We start from the raw sequence: 18,964 nt of genomic DNA on the forward strand, positions 1-18,964 counted from the left end.
CCAACATCTCTGAAAAATTCAATTCGTCCGTTCCAGTTTTAGAAACGTTATCGCGTTCGAAATATTCGAATTTAATTCGCTCGGACTCGACACGACCGTTTAGACAAAAACGATCGCAGAACGAGACAGCAAGGCAACGAGACAAAGATGCCCCCGGAGGTGCAGTTACAAGTATTGGGCGGCGACGCGAAAAACGAAAAGGCGATTCAGCCAGCCCTCGTTAAAAGTCCCGAGCCGGGGATCAAGTAATGAGGGCGGCCTGCACGCGGCTGCATTGTCGCAGCATACCGTCGGGAAGCATCGAATTACGAGGCTCGTTAACCGAACCACTCTTCTCTGTTTATGGTCTCGATAGAACGGATCCGGACAAAGAGAAACTGCTCGGAGCGATTTCGAGGTTCTTGCAAAATTCGGGTCCGCGAGGCGTGGGCGGGGACGGGGAACTTTCACTGTCGCCGCGGTGAACAAAGATGCGGAACTTCGATCGAGAGAATAGAGAACGGATACGCATTAGCGGGCTCCTGATCCGAGCGCGATCGGGACCAACCCTGAAACCCTGCCATAATCCTTTAGAAACCGAGTCTACAATCTGCGACCAACTTCGCGTTTCGGTATCCGTTTTATCTTGTCCGATAACTTTGTAATTCTATTACATTTCTTTCCTCTTCCGTAAACGTCGCTTTCTATCCGAACGGACGTCCTCCTATATCGTATTCTAACCGGTTTTAACCTTTTGCATACGACGCCATTTTAGCTCTAGATCCAAGATAATTGTTCATACGCATAGTTTTATGCGTATAAAATCGAGTCTTGGAACTCGTACAATGATTACGCTTTAAACAATCTCTTAAATACACAGGATGTCCCAAAATAAATGCACTAGTGGGAAGCGACAGATTCCTGAGGTGATTTCAAGCAACTTTTTCCTCAGCGAAAATGCAATCCGCGGCTTCGTTTACGAGTTATTAATGAAAAACAGTGACCAATGAGAGGCGAGATCAGCTGGCGCGCAACGGCCGAGCCAATGAACGGAACTGGGCGTCGTCCGCTCGTTGGCTCGACCGCCATGCGCCAGCTGAGCTCGCCTCTCATTGGTCACTGTTTTTCGTTGATAACTCACGAAGAAAGCCTCGGATTGCATTTTCGCAAAGGAAAAAGTTGTATGAGATGACCCGAGGAATCTCCCCTGCCCGGGTGTTAACATAATTATGGGACACTCTGCAGACAAACGTGACAAAGTAAAAATTATTTTGTAACCCGTTATTATGTAATAATTTTTAGCGGTGCCTCCGAGTCGCCGCTCGAGTGCAACGGGTTAACCCAACGAGCAAATAAACAAATAATCGTCGACCAGGAGGAAATCAGTGCGCGAGTCTCGTGTGTCAATCCACGGGCCGCGTTCCAACCAGGAAATTACTTTCGGCGTAAGTTGTTCCAAGTATTGTTGTTCCGAAGGCACGGGCCGAGGAGATGCTGGTTATTTTAATACCGCGCGAGTAAACAGCGTAAGAAGTTATAACAGGGAACTTACGTTCGTGCCACGAAGATCCGGAGGAAATTACCTATGGGATCCATGGACCTAACTGCAATCGCACAGATTTTCGTTCCGCAGGATTCGCGCTGCTTTCGTATTATTTCAAGAAACTGGCAACAGGTGGCAATGCGCATTCTCTTTCTCGCGTCCCTTCTTTTTTTCACTCCCTTTATTTGAATTTGTTCTTTCATTGAAAATATTTCCAGTCTCGCCAGACGTGCCGGCTCCTGCCCGGCGCAGCCCAGAAGAACTCTCAGCTGTTGCGACCTCCTCGAGAAACGTCCTAAATTTTGTCGAGCTACTTATTTGTCTCGAACAGCAAGCGATCCGGCGATGATCAACGAACCGTAGTGCAATAAATTCTCCCTAATTGACCCTCGGCTTGTACACAAAAACAGACAACTTGGGAAAGGGGGATGCGATTATTCGAGCCTCGCAGGTCGTTATAGTCGTCGATTGTCGACGACTATAAAAACGAGGCGGACTTTTATTTAAAAAAAAAAATCGTACCTGCTCTTCCCAAATTGTCCATTTTTATTTCCAAGCCGAGAATCAATTAGGGAGCATTTACTGTACCTTGTTCACGCTGCATACAATTATTTCCTAATAATCGTTCGCCTCTTTCTTTCGTCTTGGTCTCCAAATATTATAAACATCTCAAACTGTACGAATATATTATCGCTAAAATTGCAATTTAACCGATTAGCTGCATTCTACGAGTATACTCGTAGTAAAGCAAAACGTTGCCGTTCTTCCGTGGCCAGTATGGAGAACGGTGAACCGATTAAATAGAGAAATTCGTTCGAATATCTGCAGAAAGAATCGCGTTGTTTCCAGCGAGACGATACATTCGTTTGCGAAACGAATTCGCGTAACGACAATAATCGGCCGAAGGGCTGAGTCGGAACGGGATGCCGGAAAATCAAGAGGAGAGCGTAGGAGAGGATAAGAGAGAGAGAGAGAGAGAGAGAGAGAGAGAGAGAACGAGAGGTAGATAAAGAGAGGGCGAGGGAGAGCCGGGCGGCCGGGGCATCGTGTACTTACAATTAGAGTACCATTCGGGGTCGCGTTTCCATTGTTCCGCGGTAAGCACCGATCAACAACAAAGGATCCAGGCGGGACAAAGCGTCGAGTGTTGACTATTAAAGCACGCGCGCGCCGGTCCGGCGGCCGATTCCAGCGTCGCGACGCCCTCGTGATCGTCGCGCAGCTCGCGGATTACGCAACGGCGTCCGATAATCTAATTACCGGGGCTCGTTATCGACGCCTTGGCCGGACAGAACCTGCTCAGGAACGATCCGCCGCGAGATTGCCCATCAGGAATCCGCGGAAACCCGATCCGGCAAGTTATGCGCGCTTCTCTACACGCCCGTATTCCGTCCTCGTAACGGGCCGCGATTTGCCGCGAGAGTAAAACCGCCCGCGGAACGTGACCCCGCTCCGATACGTACGCTGGGGAAACGATGCGTTTCCCTTTTTCCGGGAGTTTCTTATATCCTGTAGTCGGCCGCGCGCGGACCCTTTGAGAGACCCTTCGGAAGGGAAACGTACGAGCACCGGCTACGGAATAAAGTTCGAAACGTTAGGGCACGCCGCGTGTGCCCGTATCCGTGCACGTTTCGCCCAGGTTTTATTGACGAGTTATGGCCGCGGCTTCGCGGAGTGAAATTATTGCGGGCTGTGTGTGTGTGTGTGTGTGTGTGTGTATGCTAGAGGGCCAGCCGAGCGTTGTCCCCGATTCCGTATGATGGAGCTCCCTTTGCGAGAGTCACTTGACTTTCAGAGCCACCGCCGCCACCGCCGCAGCCGCTCGACGGTATATGAAAATCGATCTTCTAGGCAAATTAGACCGGCCGATACCGCGCACTTTGATCCCTTGATTTATTATCCAACTCTGTGCCGAGACCGTTATCGAACCAATTTGTACGCCAGTCCCTGAATTTTTGCAAGAAGCACCAATCCCCCCCCCCCCCCCCGTTTTTCCACGTGGACTTGTTTCGCGCGAATAAAAGCCGCGTAAATCGAGTACGTAAGTACAGAAATAAAAATGTTGAATATCAATGACTGAGTATAAAATATAAGTATAAGTATAAATGAAGAAATAATCGCGACATTTCGGAATACGAGAGTATAGAGTTGAGTTTTTACTCGACGTCAACGTCTTTTTCTTTTTTGATTGGCTGAAATACTCGAAAGATCGACTTCGCTACGGTTCATGTAAATCATTTTCGGACGATCTTTCGTCGATATTTGCTACGGATTCGCTGGAACATCCCGTGAAATTTTGACGAAGTTCGAAGGCTCTATGAACGTTTTAAAACAACTTCTACAACGGCGCTTAATTTTTCGACCAATTCGAAGCAAATCGGGGGACAGGCGCGTCTTCGAGCAGCGAGCGCGAAAGAAGAAAATTTACGGCTCCGATCATCGATTCCCATCGCAACTGTACGCTAACTCCGCTGAGACAACAATCGTCCTCGGACGGGATCCGTTTCGACGGCGAGAAAAAATAACCGTGGACGAACGAGCGGCTCGCGTTCTATTCAGAAATTCCGTGTACATTTTTTTGTTCGCCGCGACCTCCCACGATTCGAACGAATCGCTCGGAGAACCGACTAACGGCCGAAGAATTCGCGAGATCCCGTCGAACGATCGGATCCCGTCGAACTTGGTAGAGCCAGCTACGAGTGGAACCGTTGAGTCAACAACCTCCGTATCCCTGGGATCCGGGGGCATCGCCTCAAGGTCTCCGCAAGATCCACCTGGCGGCTCGAAGTTTCGTCAGAGCTCGTTAATGAGCCGTCGCGCTTGTCTTGAGGAGATAACGGTGCCGGTGCCGGTGCCGATGCCGGTGCCATCGCCGCCGCCGCCGCCGGTCTCGGGGTCGTTTTATGCGGGAATTCCACAAGATACCTGTGAAATCGCGCGGATGACTCACCTGTGTGAGGTGGCACGGGATGGAGAGGCGAGGCATGGGCGGCGATCGAGAGGCAGCCCAGCGCCAGGAAGATCATCATGGAACCACGGAGCGAAGAAGAAGACGGATGTCCGTTCACCGGGTTCCTGGAGGGGACCATCGCGGCCCTCGGGGCCCGTTTGCGTTTGCTCCGGCTCCGGGTCGGGGTCCGTGCCCTCCTTCTCCTCCGCTTCCCCTCGCCCCCCTCCCCCTCCTCTTCCCCTTCTTCGCCGATGGTCAGGGCCGTAGCAGGCATCGGCGCGAGGTTCTTCGGCCCAGCAACAACTAATGGCGCTATCTGCCTTTCGTCGTACAGCCGACCACCGCGCTTTGCGAGTCACCCGCCAGGCTCATCTCTCTTCCTCTCTCGGCCTCTCTTCGCCCTCCTCTCTCCCGCGATCCGTCTCGGTTCTTCTCCTCCTCCGCCTCCTCCTCCTCCTCCTCTTCCACCTCCTCCAGGGAACACGGTTCCGCCACGTCCTCTCTTTCTCTTCTTTCTCCTCCGTAGGTCGCTCAACCTTTCGACCCTACCCCGCCGCCGCCGCCGCGCCGCAGCCTTTTTTTCTTTCACCCGGTCCTCTATCCGCCTCACCTTCGACGATCGGCCACCTCTTCGACCTCCACGATCGATCCTTCCGCGCCCCACGCCCTTCTTCTCTTTCTCCTCTTCTTCGTCGTCGTCGTCGTCGACGTCGTTCCTGTTCCCGTTGTCGTCGTCGCTGCCGACGCCGTCGCCGTCTGCAAAGAAAAGAACGGACCGAGATTAATTTACGAACGCCGTCACCACTTTCACAGTTTTCGAGGCTTTTCGGCTCCTCGTGGAAATTCCGCCGGGATAACGCCGGATCGATTCGCGCACCCAAACGTCCCCCCCGCACTCCGACGCGGTCTTCGGTGTTCCTACGCCGCGATCGACGGATCCGCGATCAAACCTTCGAGGACCAGCGCTTTTTATTGCAGGATGTTTTTTGGAGATTTCGAGACGCGTCCGATGATCTCTTGTTGCGATTATTATTATTTTTGCGTTTTTTTTTCATCGAAGAAAGGTGTATCAGATGTTACAACTATACGGCAGTTTACGCGCAACTCTTTCACGCGGCAAATGGCAACACTTTCTACCCGGTAAATTGTTGCACTGTTTACCCGGTGCTTAAAAGACAGATCGTTCGTTATCTCGCGCCTTCCGGTTTTGAAAGTCTTCCGGTTACAACGAATCCTTAGCCGAAACCTTCTTACGTAACTCGCGACTCTGCCTCGCATTGCCCGCAGTAACCCAGCTTTATTCTTTTTTACGATCGGACCGCGGATCTTTGCGTAAAACAAAAGTGCCCCGTATTCGTCGTAAGAAACGGAAGTTGAATGAAATAATTTAGCCGAGATCCGCGTAACGCGAGATCGTCGAAAATGTCGCGAAAATGTTGCGAAAAATGTATGCAGATATAATTATACAGGGTGTCCCGGAAATGTCTCGCAACCCGGGAATGGGAGGTTCCTGAGGTCATTTGAAGCAACTTTTTCCTTTGCGAATATGTTCTCCGAGGCTTCGTTTACGAGTTATTAACGAAAAACACTGACCAATGAGAGGCGAGCACGGCTGGCGCGAGGCGGCCCAGCCAACGAGTGCACGGAGCCCAGTTCCGCTCATTGGCTCGGCCGTCTCGCACCGAATGATCTCGCCTCTGATTGGTCACTGTTTTTCGTTAATAACTCGTAAACGAAGCCGCGGATTGCATTTTCGCTAAGGAAAAAGTTGCTTCAAACGACCTCGGGAATCCCCTATTTTCGGATTGCGAGACATTTGGGACACCCTGTCTATTAAACAGATACAAAAATTGTCTTTCTCTAGCAAGAAATTCTCTTGCTATTCAAAGAGCTCCACAAACATCGCCGAGTTTCGTCTCGTACGTACACGTTATTCCATCGTGCGGTTAACACTGTATCGGCCGCCCACACCGTTAACAGCTGTATTGTCTATCGTCGCAAAGTCATCCCGTATGCTTGTCGGTGTCCCGAAGAGAGTCGCAGTTGTATCGGCCGGACCACCCGGTGCATGGGCTCGTCCCGAATGCAGTATTTTGTAGCTCGGGGGCCGTTGAGCGCTGCAAGCTTTCTCTCGAATTTTTCATTGGCGCGAAACTCGTCGCAGCGCGAAACGCGACTCGGAGGGTTAAACAGCGACAAACGTTCTGTGCAACAACGGGCCGGGTCGTTAAAACCGTTTCCGACGGATCCGCCGGATTGTCGGTGGGGGGTGGAAAAACGCCGATGACACGGGCCAGGGCAAGGGGAACGCGGCGAAAACGAAGGACACAGGCGATACCCGTGAAAGCGTAATGACGGCATCACGCGCGGAGAGGGTTCCGCGCGGGAAGCCGAGCGGGTACAGCGGGTAAACTTCCGCGGAAAAAACGATATCGAGGCCGCTGCCGCGTTGCGCCGCGCGGAGCGGAGTCGAGTCGAGCGACGGGTACAACGGGTTGATTTTCGCTTTTTCCCGACGGGTAGAGCTTCCACACTGTCGCCATTCAGCACTCCGCCGTGTAACCGAAACGAGCAATTTGCAACCGTTTCCTCTCCCTCCCCACGATCCGTTCCGCTTCGATCCTCTCTCTCTCTCTCTCTCTCTCTCTCTCTCCGCTCCGGCCGGCTCAGGGCGTAGAATTTTTACGCGGCCAATTTTTTCTCGAAATATTCGAACGGCAGAGCCACTTTCGCGGTCTGGCCGGCGAAAAATCGGCGAGATACCGCGTGAAATCCGCTCGGCGTGAACGCCGGCTGCGGTACGCGCCGCGCCGCTGTCTGCTCCGATGCGATTGCCACACTGCCGCTGCCAATCGAAAGTGTCTTTCAGCGTCGCGAGCCTAAACGAACGTATAAACTAACCGCTGGTTGGGCAACGCCGATTCGTTTTTGCGCGAACCACTTCGTTAGGTTTGGTCGCGAAGAAAGTCGGCGACCCGGTCGGATATTTTAGCGGATTCGCGGCCGGGAATTCGGAGTATTTCGAAGGTGCCCCCCCCCTCCCGTCGGAATTTTGGAACATCGTCGGCCTTAAATTGAAGCACGGAGAGTCCGCTTCGGGACGGTATAATCATTGTTTAAAAAGACGGCCGAGAATATTAAGAGAAATCAGAAATTCCGGACCGCGAATTCTGCGCAACGAATGACACGATTTTTAAAGAATACGCCCATTTTCAGTCTCGTTCCCGTGAATGTGTTTCATTGTAACTCGGCTCGAATTAAAGCTGCGAGTGTCCTCTTTGGAACAGGGTAGATTGGATTAAGAAAGAATCGCGGGATCGTTTCGGACAATCGAAAATTCCCGGCCGCTGGCTCGGAGAGACGAGGGCTCGGCGAGTTTCAAGGATAATTTCGGCTTAATTTAAGCTTGTAATTCCGTGGGAATTTTTCAAGTTCTATAGGCTCGAATCGAAGCTCGAACAGTCTTTTATGAGACAGAGTTAGCTTCGTTAAAAGGCGAACGCGGCGACATTTCGGAAAATCGACAAATTCCGTCACCTTCGTGCAGCATCTTTGCGCTTGGTTAAAAACGGAAAGTTCTCGGATAGCAAAATCGAACGGTGGAAAAGCTCGCTTGGAACAAGCGTGATTGTTAAAAAAGAGCAGCACCCGAGGCAATCACATTAGGTTGCTCCAACTACGCCCTGAATGCGTTCAAATGCTTAAAAATGTTGCTCGGCGCCGTTCGACCGAATGGACCAGCTTTGGCGCCCCTTTTTGTCTAATTACGGTAATATCGGCTTAATTGCACGTGCCGGGTCCGCGTTGCGACAGTTATCGGGGGAGGTAAGCGTTCCGAGAATTGCGCCCGGCCGTTTTCCCGAGTGCATCGAAGACTAGAGCGAGAAACATTAAGCTAGAAACGAGAAGGCTGGGCGGCTCTAGCGGCTGCTGTACCTCCGGCGGCTAATTCCGCGCTAAAGGAGCCGAAAAAATGCCTCCACTATGCGGCAACTACACCGCGGCTCGCGTGCTCGTATTAAAAGGTTCGATAAAAAATGAAATTTACAAAGCGGACTCGTAAGGTTCTCGCGCAAGGCGGTCCACAGGCGGTCTAAAAATACGAACGAAAGGGACAAATGAAAATGAGATCGCGAGGACCGCTCGCGCAGGTTATCGGACCCGAAGCCACGGCTACGGGGCCGCAATTAGGCCGCGATCAAGGAAACAAACAGGAAGCAGAGAAGGAAACCAGATGACCGTGTAACCGGCGCGCCGCGAACCAACCGGCTTTCCGTTTCTCCTCGAATCTCGGCGGGAGTCCAGCGTACCGTGCGATCGTAACGTTCCGAAGAATTTGCTTTTTATTCGACGGTGTTGCGTCTCTGGCGCGCACGTGATTCGCGTTCGTGGAATCGTCGAGAGGAGAGCTGCACGATAAAATTCGTGACATCGCGCGGCGAGGCGAGGCGAGGCGACGCGACACGTCTTTCCGACGGCAATTTGAGAAATTGTGTTGCGAGAGACGGCCGACAATCCACGAATGATAATCGTCCCACGTAGAACCGCGGCGATACGCCTCTCCGTGTCCTCTTTTCCCGTTCCCCGTGCAGCTCCGGCGTTCGCGGTGCACGCCTCCGCGTCAAAGAACAATGGAGCGACGAGCAGGATGCGCGACGCGACGCGCCGAGAACACGCAACCGAGCTGCCGAGCTACCTTCCACCGAATATTTCATACGGCTACACAACCGAAAGGCCACCCCGGCAACCAGCCCGAGGAATTCTTGCGAGATTCTGATAACTCCCGGAATAACGCCGGGTTCGTCAAATTTCACGCTGGTTCTTCAACCGAGCGAGTTTAGATAACGCGCCACGGTCTAGAGCGCAAAGGTCGCTCTATCGATTCGGCTAATTATTTGTAGAGAGTTTTTCTCGAAGTCGCGGGTTCGAATAACATTTGTCCGGAGCTGAGGAAAACCGAGAAGGAAAACCGGCAGAGCCGACGGACAGCGGAGAGGAGAATTCACGCTGGATGCAGAAGTCGATATAAAGATGCGGGGATGGTAAACATTGTCTCACGGTATCTTAACGTTATTCGTCTTAAATCGAAGCTCGAAGAGTCTACTTTCAGACAGAGTAATTTCTATTTGAAACGTATGCGAGGACATTCCGAAAAATCGAAAAACACAGAGAGCCGATTCGAAGGAAACTGCCTCGTTTCAATTTTCGAGGGTAGCTCGAAACTGATTCAAAGTGACATTATCGTAGGATTTTTTCAACGTCGTTGAGCTTAAATCGAAGCTTGAAGAATCTACTTTCAGACGGGGTAATCTTCATTTTAAAAAGAAGTCGCGAAATCGATTGGAAAAACAGAAAAAGGTTGGTCAGCTGATTCGAAGTAATGCGGCTCGATTCTCGAACCTAGCTTCGAATCGATTTCAAGTTGCATTCCCGCGGAACGTTTTTAACGTAATTCCGCTTAAATCGAAGCTCGAAGCGTCCTCTTTCGAACAGAGCAGATTAAATGAAACGTGAACCACGAATTCATTTCAAGAAACGAAAAAACCCGATCACTGATTCCGACCTGGGAACACCGTTTCAAAGTCCAGGAAAGCCGCTCTATTGTCGAATTCGCGGGAACGGGGAACAGATCGATCCTACCAGAACCAGCGGCCGATCATTATAACGAAATCTCGTTAAATTATTACTTCGGCCTCCGCCGAAGCTCTTTAGGAAGCGAGCAAACCAACCGCGGCTTAGAAACTCGCCTCCGGAGGAACGCGAAGATTTCGAATCTGCCGGCGGCATAGAGAGAGGCATTTTCCGAAGAGCGAGCGGTATGATTCCACGGGCAATTACTCGGCCGTATGCGACGTATCAATCGTTTATTATTATCGGTATCGTTCCGAGCGACAGGCAGCCATCCGAACGGAACCTCGAGCGCTAATAACGCGGCGTTTTCTCGGCTGATTGCCCGCTCCCGTCGCGTCGCGTCGCGTCGCCTCGGTCACTCAGCGATTCTTTTTGTCCCCGCTTCTACGGAGAAGTTAATTTCCACGGAGCAGAATTAATCCGGCCGAGCGCGGAGCGTTTCTCATTATTCGAAACACTCGGCCGATCTCTCTCTCCTGGACGCGAACCGTTCCGCGCGGTCGGAGCTGAAATTAACCGATTCCCTGGGAAAAACCGGGTCGAGCCAAGCGGAGCCGAGCGGAGCGGATCGTAGCCACGCCGCTCCGCTCCGCTCTGCTCCGCGCGCCGACTGTGTCTCGTGACCGCGAGGATATATCGAAGAGGCGGTAACGGTATCGATGTGTGTTGCATGCGATTCCCGGGAAGAATTCGTGTCGAGGCGTTAGCGCGTTTATCATTCCCGTTCTCTAGAACGGCGCGCCGCCGATGGGAACGCGATTCCGTTCCGACGGCGAAAGCATCGTTGAAAACCGCGCCGCGAGTTCAACGGGGGGGGGGAGGGAGGGGGAAAAAGTCTCGGCGATAATCGACGGCTAATAAAAGACGATCTGTCCCCGCCGGCTAGAAAAGCTCCGGCAAAAAATCACCGCGCGCCGTTCGTACAAATCGATAGAAACAACTCGCGACGTCGATGATTAACTCGTCCGCCGGCCGATGCATTAATTTGATTACCATCGACGGCGCGTCGCGGGTCGATGCGACGTTCGACGAGACAGCAATAAGTAGACCGCGGACAGTCGAACGTATAATTACAGTTTTACAACCCACCCTGTCAAGCTCTCCGACCCGTCCCGGTCCACGCTGTTCTCGCAATTTGTCTGCTGACTGGCGAACGCGCGCGGACTCTACAATTACACGCGGCGGTTCTTTATGCAAAACGGAGACGGTTCGCCGCGGGAGACGCGAGTCCGTCTTTTCTTTTATAATTACCGAGAGCGAGTCGAAGTCATCGATACACTCGCCGACGCGAGTGCGTCGCTGTTTAACCCTTTGAACTGTAACATCGTGTCAGGATCGTAGGACAAAGGGTTAACGGTCGCAGTACGATCGGACTAAACGGACGAAGAGCGGTAAAAATATTCGATCTAGTCACAAATAACTTCCGCTCTTCCATCGGCTATTTCTTTCGTTCTCTTTCTATTTATTTGTTTCTCGTACTTTCATTTAGATCGATTATTTTTCATCCGTTCGGTGAAAGCAAAAGCTTTCTAGATTTTCTACCCGGCTGCATCGGAAGTTATTTACGACTCGACCTAATAATTAGGGGATCGCAGCAATGTAGCAGCATTTTTCCGGGTAAATATTTCAACGGAAGATTGAAGCTCGCGGGGGCGCAACGAGGGTCGCGGCGGCCGCGGAATTGCGCCGCCGCGGATTTTCCTCCGTAGCCAGCGCGGAAAATCGTCTCCGGTCCGTTAGGTCAATAGCCGAACAGCCTAAAAAGGGAATAAATAGGGGAGAACGCGAATAAATAGGGAAAACGAACGGTTCCGCCGTGGCCGGGGACTCAAGGGCCGGGAGAGCCCAACGGCTCCTGCGGCTGGCAAACCGAGGTCAATTAGGGAATATGGAAGCAGAAAAGCCGCAGAGCACTGGATCCATTCGCTGTTTGCTATTTCGACTGACTGGAATCCCGAGGCCGGCCGCGCACGAATTCCGAGGCCGGCTACGTGATCCGCTCGGGAAACAAGCCGAAACCGCAGAAAACGCGGAAAGGCTCCTAGACGCGAAGGATCCTGATGATGATGATGATGATGATGATGATGATGATGATGATGATGATGACAACGACGACGATGACGATCATCGCGGATCGGTACCCCAACAATTTTCCGTCGCGCTGAACCGTTATACACGTCTCTACCTTCAGCCGGATCGACGTCGTAACGCACGGCGAAACACGTGAAACGCCTGGAACACGTTCCAGCTAACGTCCTGCTCGACGTCCAGACGATTTACTCGCGCGGCGGAGACGCTTTGCGAGTCGCGAAACTTACTGCGAAGCTCCCCGATTAACCCTGGATTAGGAAAGTGTCGCGAAAACTACGATCTTAACGTACCGGTGCTCTTCGGAATCGACAGTTTTACGAGTGCTCCTCTTCTCTGCAACGTTTATATCTAGTAAATAGTTTCGAAACGAGTGTTTGCAAAGGAAGAAAGATCATTTCGTTTACAATATGTTGGAGCTGATAATGAAACGTGGATAAGATCGCGAGGACGGTTGGAAAAATAGGAAACACGTGGATAGCCGTGGGTCTCGTTTCAATTTTCAAGGGTAGCTTGAAATTGATTCAAAGTTGCAATATCGTAGGAATTTTTCAACGTTGTTGAGCTTGAATTGAAGCTTGAAGAATCTACTTTCAGAAGAGGTCATCTTCGTTAAAAGAAAAAATCGCTGAGACGATTGGAGAAATAGAAAATCTTGGTCAGCTGATTCGGAGCAGTACGACTCGATTTTCGAGCGTAGTTTCGAAGTGATTTAAAGTTGCATTCACGTGAAACGTTTTTAACGTGATTCAGCTTGAATTGAAGCTTGAAGAGCCTACTTCGAGATAGAGCCATTGTTGTTTTAAATGTATGCTAAGACATTCCGAAAAACTGAAAAACACAGAGAGCTGATTCCATGGAAAATGTCTCGTTTCAATTTTCAAGGGTAACTTGAAATTGATTCAAAGTGGCATTATCGTACGAATTTTTCAACGTTGTTGAGCTTGAATTGAAGCTTGAAGAATCTACTTTCAGAAGAGGTCATCTTCATTAAAAGAAAAAATCGCTGAGACGATTGGAGAAATAGAAAACCTTGGTCAGCTGATTCGGAGCAATACGACTCGATCCTCGAGCGTAGTTTCGAAGTGATTTAAAGTTGCATTCACGTGAAACGTTTTTAACGTGATTCAGCTTAAATTGAAGCTTGAAGAGCCTACTTCGAGATAGAGCCATTGTTGTTTTAAATGTATGCGAAGACATTCCGAAAAATTGAAAAACACAGAGAGCTGATTCCATGGAAAATGTCTCGTTTCAATTTTCAAGGGTAACTTGAAATTGATTCAAAGTGGCATTATCGTACGAATTTTTCAACGTTGTTGAGCTTGAATTGAAGCTTGAAGAATCTACTTTCAGAAGAGGTCATCTTCATTAAAAGAAAAAATCGCTGAGACGATTGGAGAAATAGAAAACCTTGGTCAGCTGATTCGGAGCAATACGACTCGATCCTCGAGCGTAGTTTCGAAGTGATTTAAAGTTGCATTCACGTGAAACGTTTTTAACACAATTCAGCTTAAATCGAAGCTTGAAGAGTCCACTTTCGAATAGAGTAGATTAGATTATACGTGAACCACGAATTGATTTCGAGAAACGCAGAAACCCGATCACCGATTTCGACAAGAATGCCATTTCAAAGCCCAGGAGCCGCTCTATCGATGCTCGCAATTATTTTCTGTGCTGCAACCATTTATAGTAACAGTATAGTATTCGTATAGTATACGAAAATAGTAAACGTTTTAATCGATCGTTGGACGCAAGAACTAAATAAGAAATTATTCGAAAGAGAAAAAAGCTTCCGTCTTGCCCTCTGTTCCTCGCGTTTGATGAAACACATTTAATGTTTGGTCGATTTGTATTACGTTCGCAAAAATCTTGCTCGTTCAATCGTCTCCAAGCCGTCTGCCAAACGGTCGATAAAAAAGGACTAACGTCACGTTACACGTTAAGGGTTTCCCTTGAGCCGTTTGACGAAAGTTTCGTAATAACGTGATTCACCGCGAAGGCATCGTAATCTGGGGTTAAAGACGAAGCCGGACGAACGTGCCTCGATTATTAATTCGACGTTTACGATAGGCAACGAACATTGTTGCCCCCGATCCGGGAAGCTGAACTCGTCCACTCAGGATTACATCGTGGCTGGATTATTAATTCTAGTTTACGAGTTTGTTCGAAGCTTACTTATCGTTGCGTATAGTTAACGAAACTCTCGGATCGAATGGCCGACGTAACAAATTCCGGGACGAGGATCTTCGAGGTGCAGCAAACGCGGGCGACCAGCCGTGTAAGAGAAGCTAAGGGAGTCGCGGAATCGTTAATTAGCGAGCGGCCCGTCGCGACGGGACGCGACGCGGCGCGGCGTTACAATCAACGGTCGATTATTAATTCCCGGTCCGCGGTGAATCGACGACGGCACAATTAACGGAACTGGCTATAGGATTCGTTCGGTCCCGGGGCGATTTTCGAAGCCGATGTAAACGTTTCCGTCGCCGCGCCGGACACGAACGCTGCCGGCAATTACACGGTTCCGCCGGAAAGTTCATCGTCTGATAACGCTAATGAGTCTTGAAGCTCCTTCTCGAGGCCTCGGAGGGTTCCTTAAGGCTGCTGTTTCCCAAGAGAGACGGATAGAGAAAGCGAGAGAAAGAAGACGAGGACGAGAGAAAGAGAGAGAGAGAGAGGGGGGGAGAGAGAGCGCTCTAACCAGGAGACGATCATTCTTTTTATTATAATGTAACTTTCACGCAGATAAGCATCCTTATGCAACGGCCGTTACACGCGCGCCGACCCGATATCCGACCGCTCGCGTTTAACGCTCGCTTTTCCCGTTAAACGACAATTAAACTCTCGCTCCCAACTTTCGCAATTTCCCACACAGATAACCGTCGCGATCCCTTTGACTCTCGCTCTCCTCTCGTCTCGCCTGTTCCCCCGCCCCGCGCGCCCCGGAGGATCCTCTTTTCTCGCGTTTCTTCGCCCCCCTGGGGAGCCCTTCAACCCTTTCGCCGCGGAATTGAAAGTCATCGTGCACCACCGGTGCGTGCTTTTCCATTCAATTCCGCTTCTTAGCCCGCCCGTTGCTTGCTTCTTTCATTTGGATGCTAATCGATTGCCGGGAGATATCCGAGGACAGGTCGGCTGTTGATCGTCATCGACGTCGTCGTTCTCGGAAGATTAGTACCTTCGTTTCATCCACCGTGAAACGGTTAAACGAGCCGAAAGCGATTGAAAAATTCAACCGCGGAAGAATTGAACCTCGACGTCGCTTCGCCGAAAAATCGTCCGAAAAAGATGGCACTGATAAGAAGATTCGTTTCATCCCCCCTCAACCCTCTCAGTCTTCGGGAAATAATAGAATAAAATAATGGAATAATGGGGAACGAAAGGAAACGAGAGAACGAGCAACCGCTGAGTGAATGAAACTGCAACGAATCCGTCAAGGCGGATGCCAGGGACTGCTCCCTTAGGGCGCGCGATCTCTTGCGGAGGTAGGCGTCGCGCCGGCGGAGGGGTTGACGCGGAAAAGGGAAATGACCGTCGTGCGTGAAAAAGGTGGCAGTTTTTCCTCGCCGGGAGCGAAGCGAGCAGCGTTTCGTGTGCGGCCAGGTGACGGAAAAATGGACTATATAAGTAACAGGTGCAGTTCTGGCTGAACTGGCAGCGTGGAAACGTTTGGGGTATGTAACCACGGTATGTCGGACGATAAGGGCGCGTTTACATCGGCGCCGAGAAACCGCGGCCGTTTTCGGTGGAAAGTTCAACGTCGGGAAGCAATGTTTACGGCCGTGTAACAGGACGCCGGTGTAACGGCGTCTCGTTACGTAAGAATTACAATACGCTGCACGAACCGGCGCTCGAACCTTCGGTGCATCCTTCCGCTCGTCGAGTCCAAGAAACTTCTGGCTTCGACGTTCGAACGACGACATTCCGGTCCGTGACAAACTTTCGTTTTTGTACCGGCACACCCTCCATAAGAGCACGTGTGCATGGTCCCCAAAAATCAACGCTCATTCTTAGCTCTGCGAACGAGGTAACCCTTTGGGCACACGCGTTCTTACTCTTTTCGCTTTGCTACATTTCCTCGCAACTTTTTACTCGTTTAAACAATCCTTTTTCTTTAACCTTTTGAGCTCTGAATACTCCTGGCCGAAACGGTTCGTAGGGACGGAGCGCGGTTATCGCTGACCATCGCTGCGGGCGGAATACTTTTTTTCCACACTGAAGTGACTATTCAAGGCGCAAACAGTAATAAATTATACAAGACGATACTGCTGACTGAGTCGTTTCGAGTGCTTTGAGCCGCGAAAAGGTGACAGTGCAGGTAATTATTTTGAAATCTAATTGGTTAGAGAGTGGGACACATAAAATGGGATTTCCGTTTCGGCAATTCCCGGGGATTTTTATGACCCTAATATTGCCCAACCGCTACTTATAAGGAAGGCAAATTACTAACGAGTGCCCCTGTATTAATTTTACACGAAAATAACTGCATATTGATTGAAAAAAATCGACAAACGCATATATGCGCCCTTAGTCCAGGCCGATGACTTAGAGAAAACACATAAATGCGGCCTTAGGCTACACGGATGACTTTCGCCAAACGCATATATGCGTCCATAGAGCTCTAAGGGTTAACAGCTGAAAGAACTCCCCTGAATCGACGACGGAGTTCTATCTGCATTTCGTTCTCAGAGATTCGGTTTTGGTTTAACCAGACGGTAGCCGAGCATTAATTGCGGGCATTATAACTGCACCGAGGCTCGAAGAATTTAACTCGGAAATAAAGGACGTTTACGACACAACGTGGCGCTTGCGTTTAATGTCGCACGCTGGATGCGCGGCGCTCGTAAACATCGGGGAAAACATAGATTGATACAATATAAATTGATCTGTCTATATTGTTGCGGACAATGATCTACGCGGAGACGTTCACGCCGCGCCGCTGCACGACGTTTACGCTGTGCCTATACTCTGTGTCCCCGGGAAGAATCGAACGCGAATAAATCCGCGATTTTCCGGCCCGCCGAATCGCAGAAGCTGGAACATGAATGACGAAACGAACGAAGCTTGCCGGAAGCGTCCGTACCGATCGCAAAATTTACGGATTACATGCTCCACAATGTTTAGAAGACCTTTCCGCCGGACTCCGGCGAGCAGAGGCTGCGCGTCAATTTTCATTTTTCGAGGACTGACATTTATGCGAATTCCGAATTCACGGTGAAAACGAGCAATCGGCCGAAGCCCGCGGGACACGCAACGGCACAAAAGTCAGCGTGTCACGATTCCCGATGCGCTGACAATAACCGCGTCAGTGTAAACGTACCCTAAGCCGACTGGCAGTGAGACAGTCGGAGAGAAAGGGAGAGGCGGAGAGAAAGAGAAAAAGAGAAAGAGACAGAGAGAAGGAGAGAGAGAAATCTGGCATGGTACTCGGGCGACTTACCATTCCCTTCGACAGGTATACGTGCGGGAGAATGTGTGCGAGGGACGCAGGAACCACAGAGAAAGAACGACATATCTCTCACTCTCTCTCTCTCTCTCTCTCTCTCTGTCTCTCCAGAGAGAAGAGGAGAGACGAGGCTGCACGAGAGAGACAGAGAGAAAAATACTAAAAAAAAGAGAAGAAGCAAACGTTGGTCGCGCGAACGAGAGACAGAGAGGCGGAGAGAGTAAAGCCGAAAAGAGAGAGAAAGGGTGAGCGAGCGAGAGCGAGAGAGAGAGAGAGAGAGAGAGATAGGGGGACTGGAAATACAGAGGGAGAAGAGCACGTAGAATATTGCGCGTGCTCGCTGACTCTCGCGTACTATCTGACACCTACCTATGCACAGCGGCTGGAGTCCTGCGACGGGCTGGCGTCCTTTCCGCCGGGATCCTCGTCCTTCCGACCGGTTCTCGCTCGATTACTCATTTATGCGGTCGTTGTACCGCATTCTGTCGCACCACCACTAACTTCTACGCACCCTGCCGCACGCACACAGACCCGCGGGGGTACGGAACAGCGAGGCACTCAACACACAGAACACCCTATACAGATCTCTCGTCCTGCCGCGCGTACAACGTGGTTTCTCTCTCTCTCTCTCCGGCGAAACAGAGAGAGAGATGGAGAGAAGGAGCGAGAAAAACCGGAGAGACAGAAGAGGAGAGACAGAGAGAAAAGAGATGGGATGGGTCCGAGGTGACCCACGAGCGTCAACCCGACCAGGAACGCGTTCCGCGTCGCACTGACGGGATCACTCGTGACTCGCGCCGCGCCGACCAACGCTCTCCGAGGACAACGACTTCCCCTACCAGTCTCGCCTTCGACCCAGCTGTGCGCTACACCCCCTCCCTTCTCGCCGTTTTATCAACTATATCGCTCTCTCTATCGCTCGCGCTCCCATCCCTGATAACGCTCTCCTCGTTCGACCAGAGGTCCTTTCCTCGCGACGCGACGCGAACCAACGCTTTCCAATACTGCCACGTTCCACCACCATCCCCCTTTCAACCCTACCACCCACGCGCGGACGACCCCCACCTACACGTGTAACTTGACCTTAGCCGTCGGTCGAAGGAAAGGTGCGCTCTCCCCCGAAGCGGAAGGGCGATCGAAGGGACCGCGATCAACTTCCTACGCTCCTACCGCCCCTCCGGCAAACCCCTGGCAACCCTTCGGGCCACGGAAACGCAGGGGAAGATTTCACCGGGCTGTGCATTTCTACCCCCGGAACCGCGTGGACCTGCTGGCCGGAGCGATTCCGAACGCTTGCGCCCTTAATTTAACCTTAATTGTAGAATCTTTC

General features: G+C 51.0%; 1 protein-coding gene across 2 annotated transcripts in view; it reads right to left on the minus strand.

Moving 5' to 3' along the window:
* Positions 1 to 18,440, minus strand: part of LOC117223028 (disintegrin and metalloproteinase domain-containing protein 10) — a 77,898-nt gene extending 59,458 nt beyond the window's left edge. The window contains exons 1-2 of one of the 2 annotated variants that reach the window (XM_033475131.2): positions 18,004 to 18,440; positions 4,473 to 5,228 (exon numbers count right to left, since the gene is read on the minus strand). In XM_033475131.2, the coding sequence (XP_033331022.2) occupies positions 4,473 to 4,746 (274 nt within the window). In that variant the 5' untranslated portion in view covers positions 4,747 to 5,228; positions 18,004 to 18,440. The remainder of the gene's footprint in view (positions 1 to 4,472; positions 5,229 to 18,003) is intronic. The other variant, XM_033475132.2, reaches the window with a different exon arrangement.
* Between the last annotated feature and the right edge of the window lie 524 nt (positions 18,441 to 18,964).

Source organism: Megalopta genalis, chromosome 3, assembly GCF_051020955.1.
Source record: "Megalopta genalis isolate 19385.01 chromosome 3, iyMegGena1_principal, whole genome shotgun sequence".
In the NCBI taxonomy this organism is placed as follows: domain Eukaryota; kingdom Metazoa; phylum Arthropoda; class Insecta; order Hymenoptera; family Halictidae; genus Megalopta; species Megalopta genalis.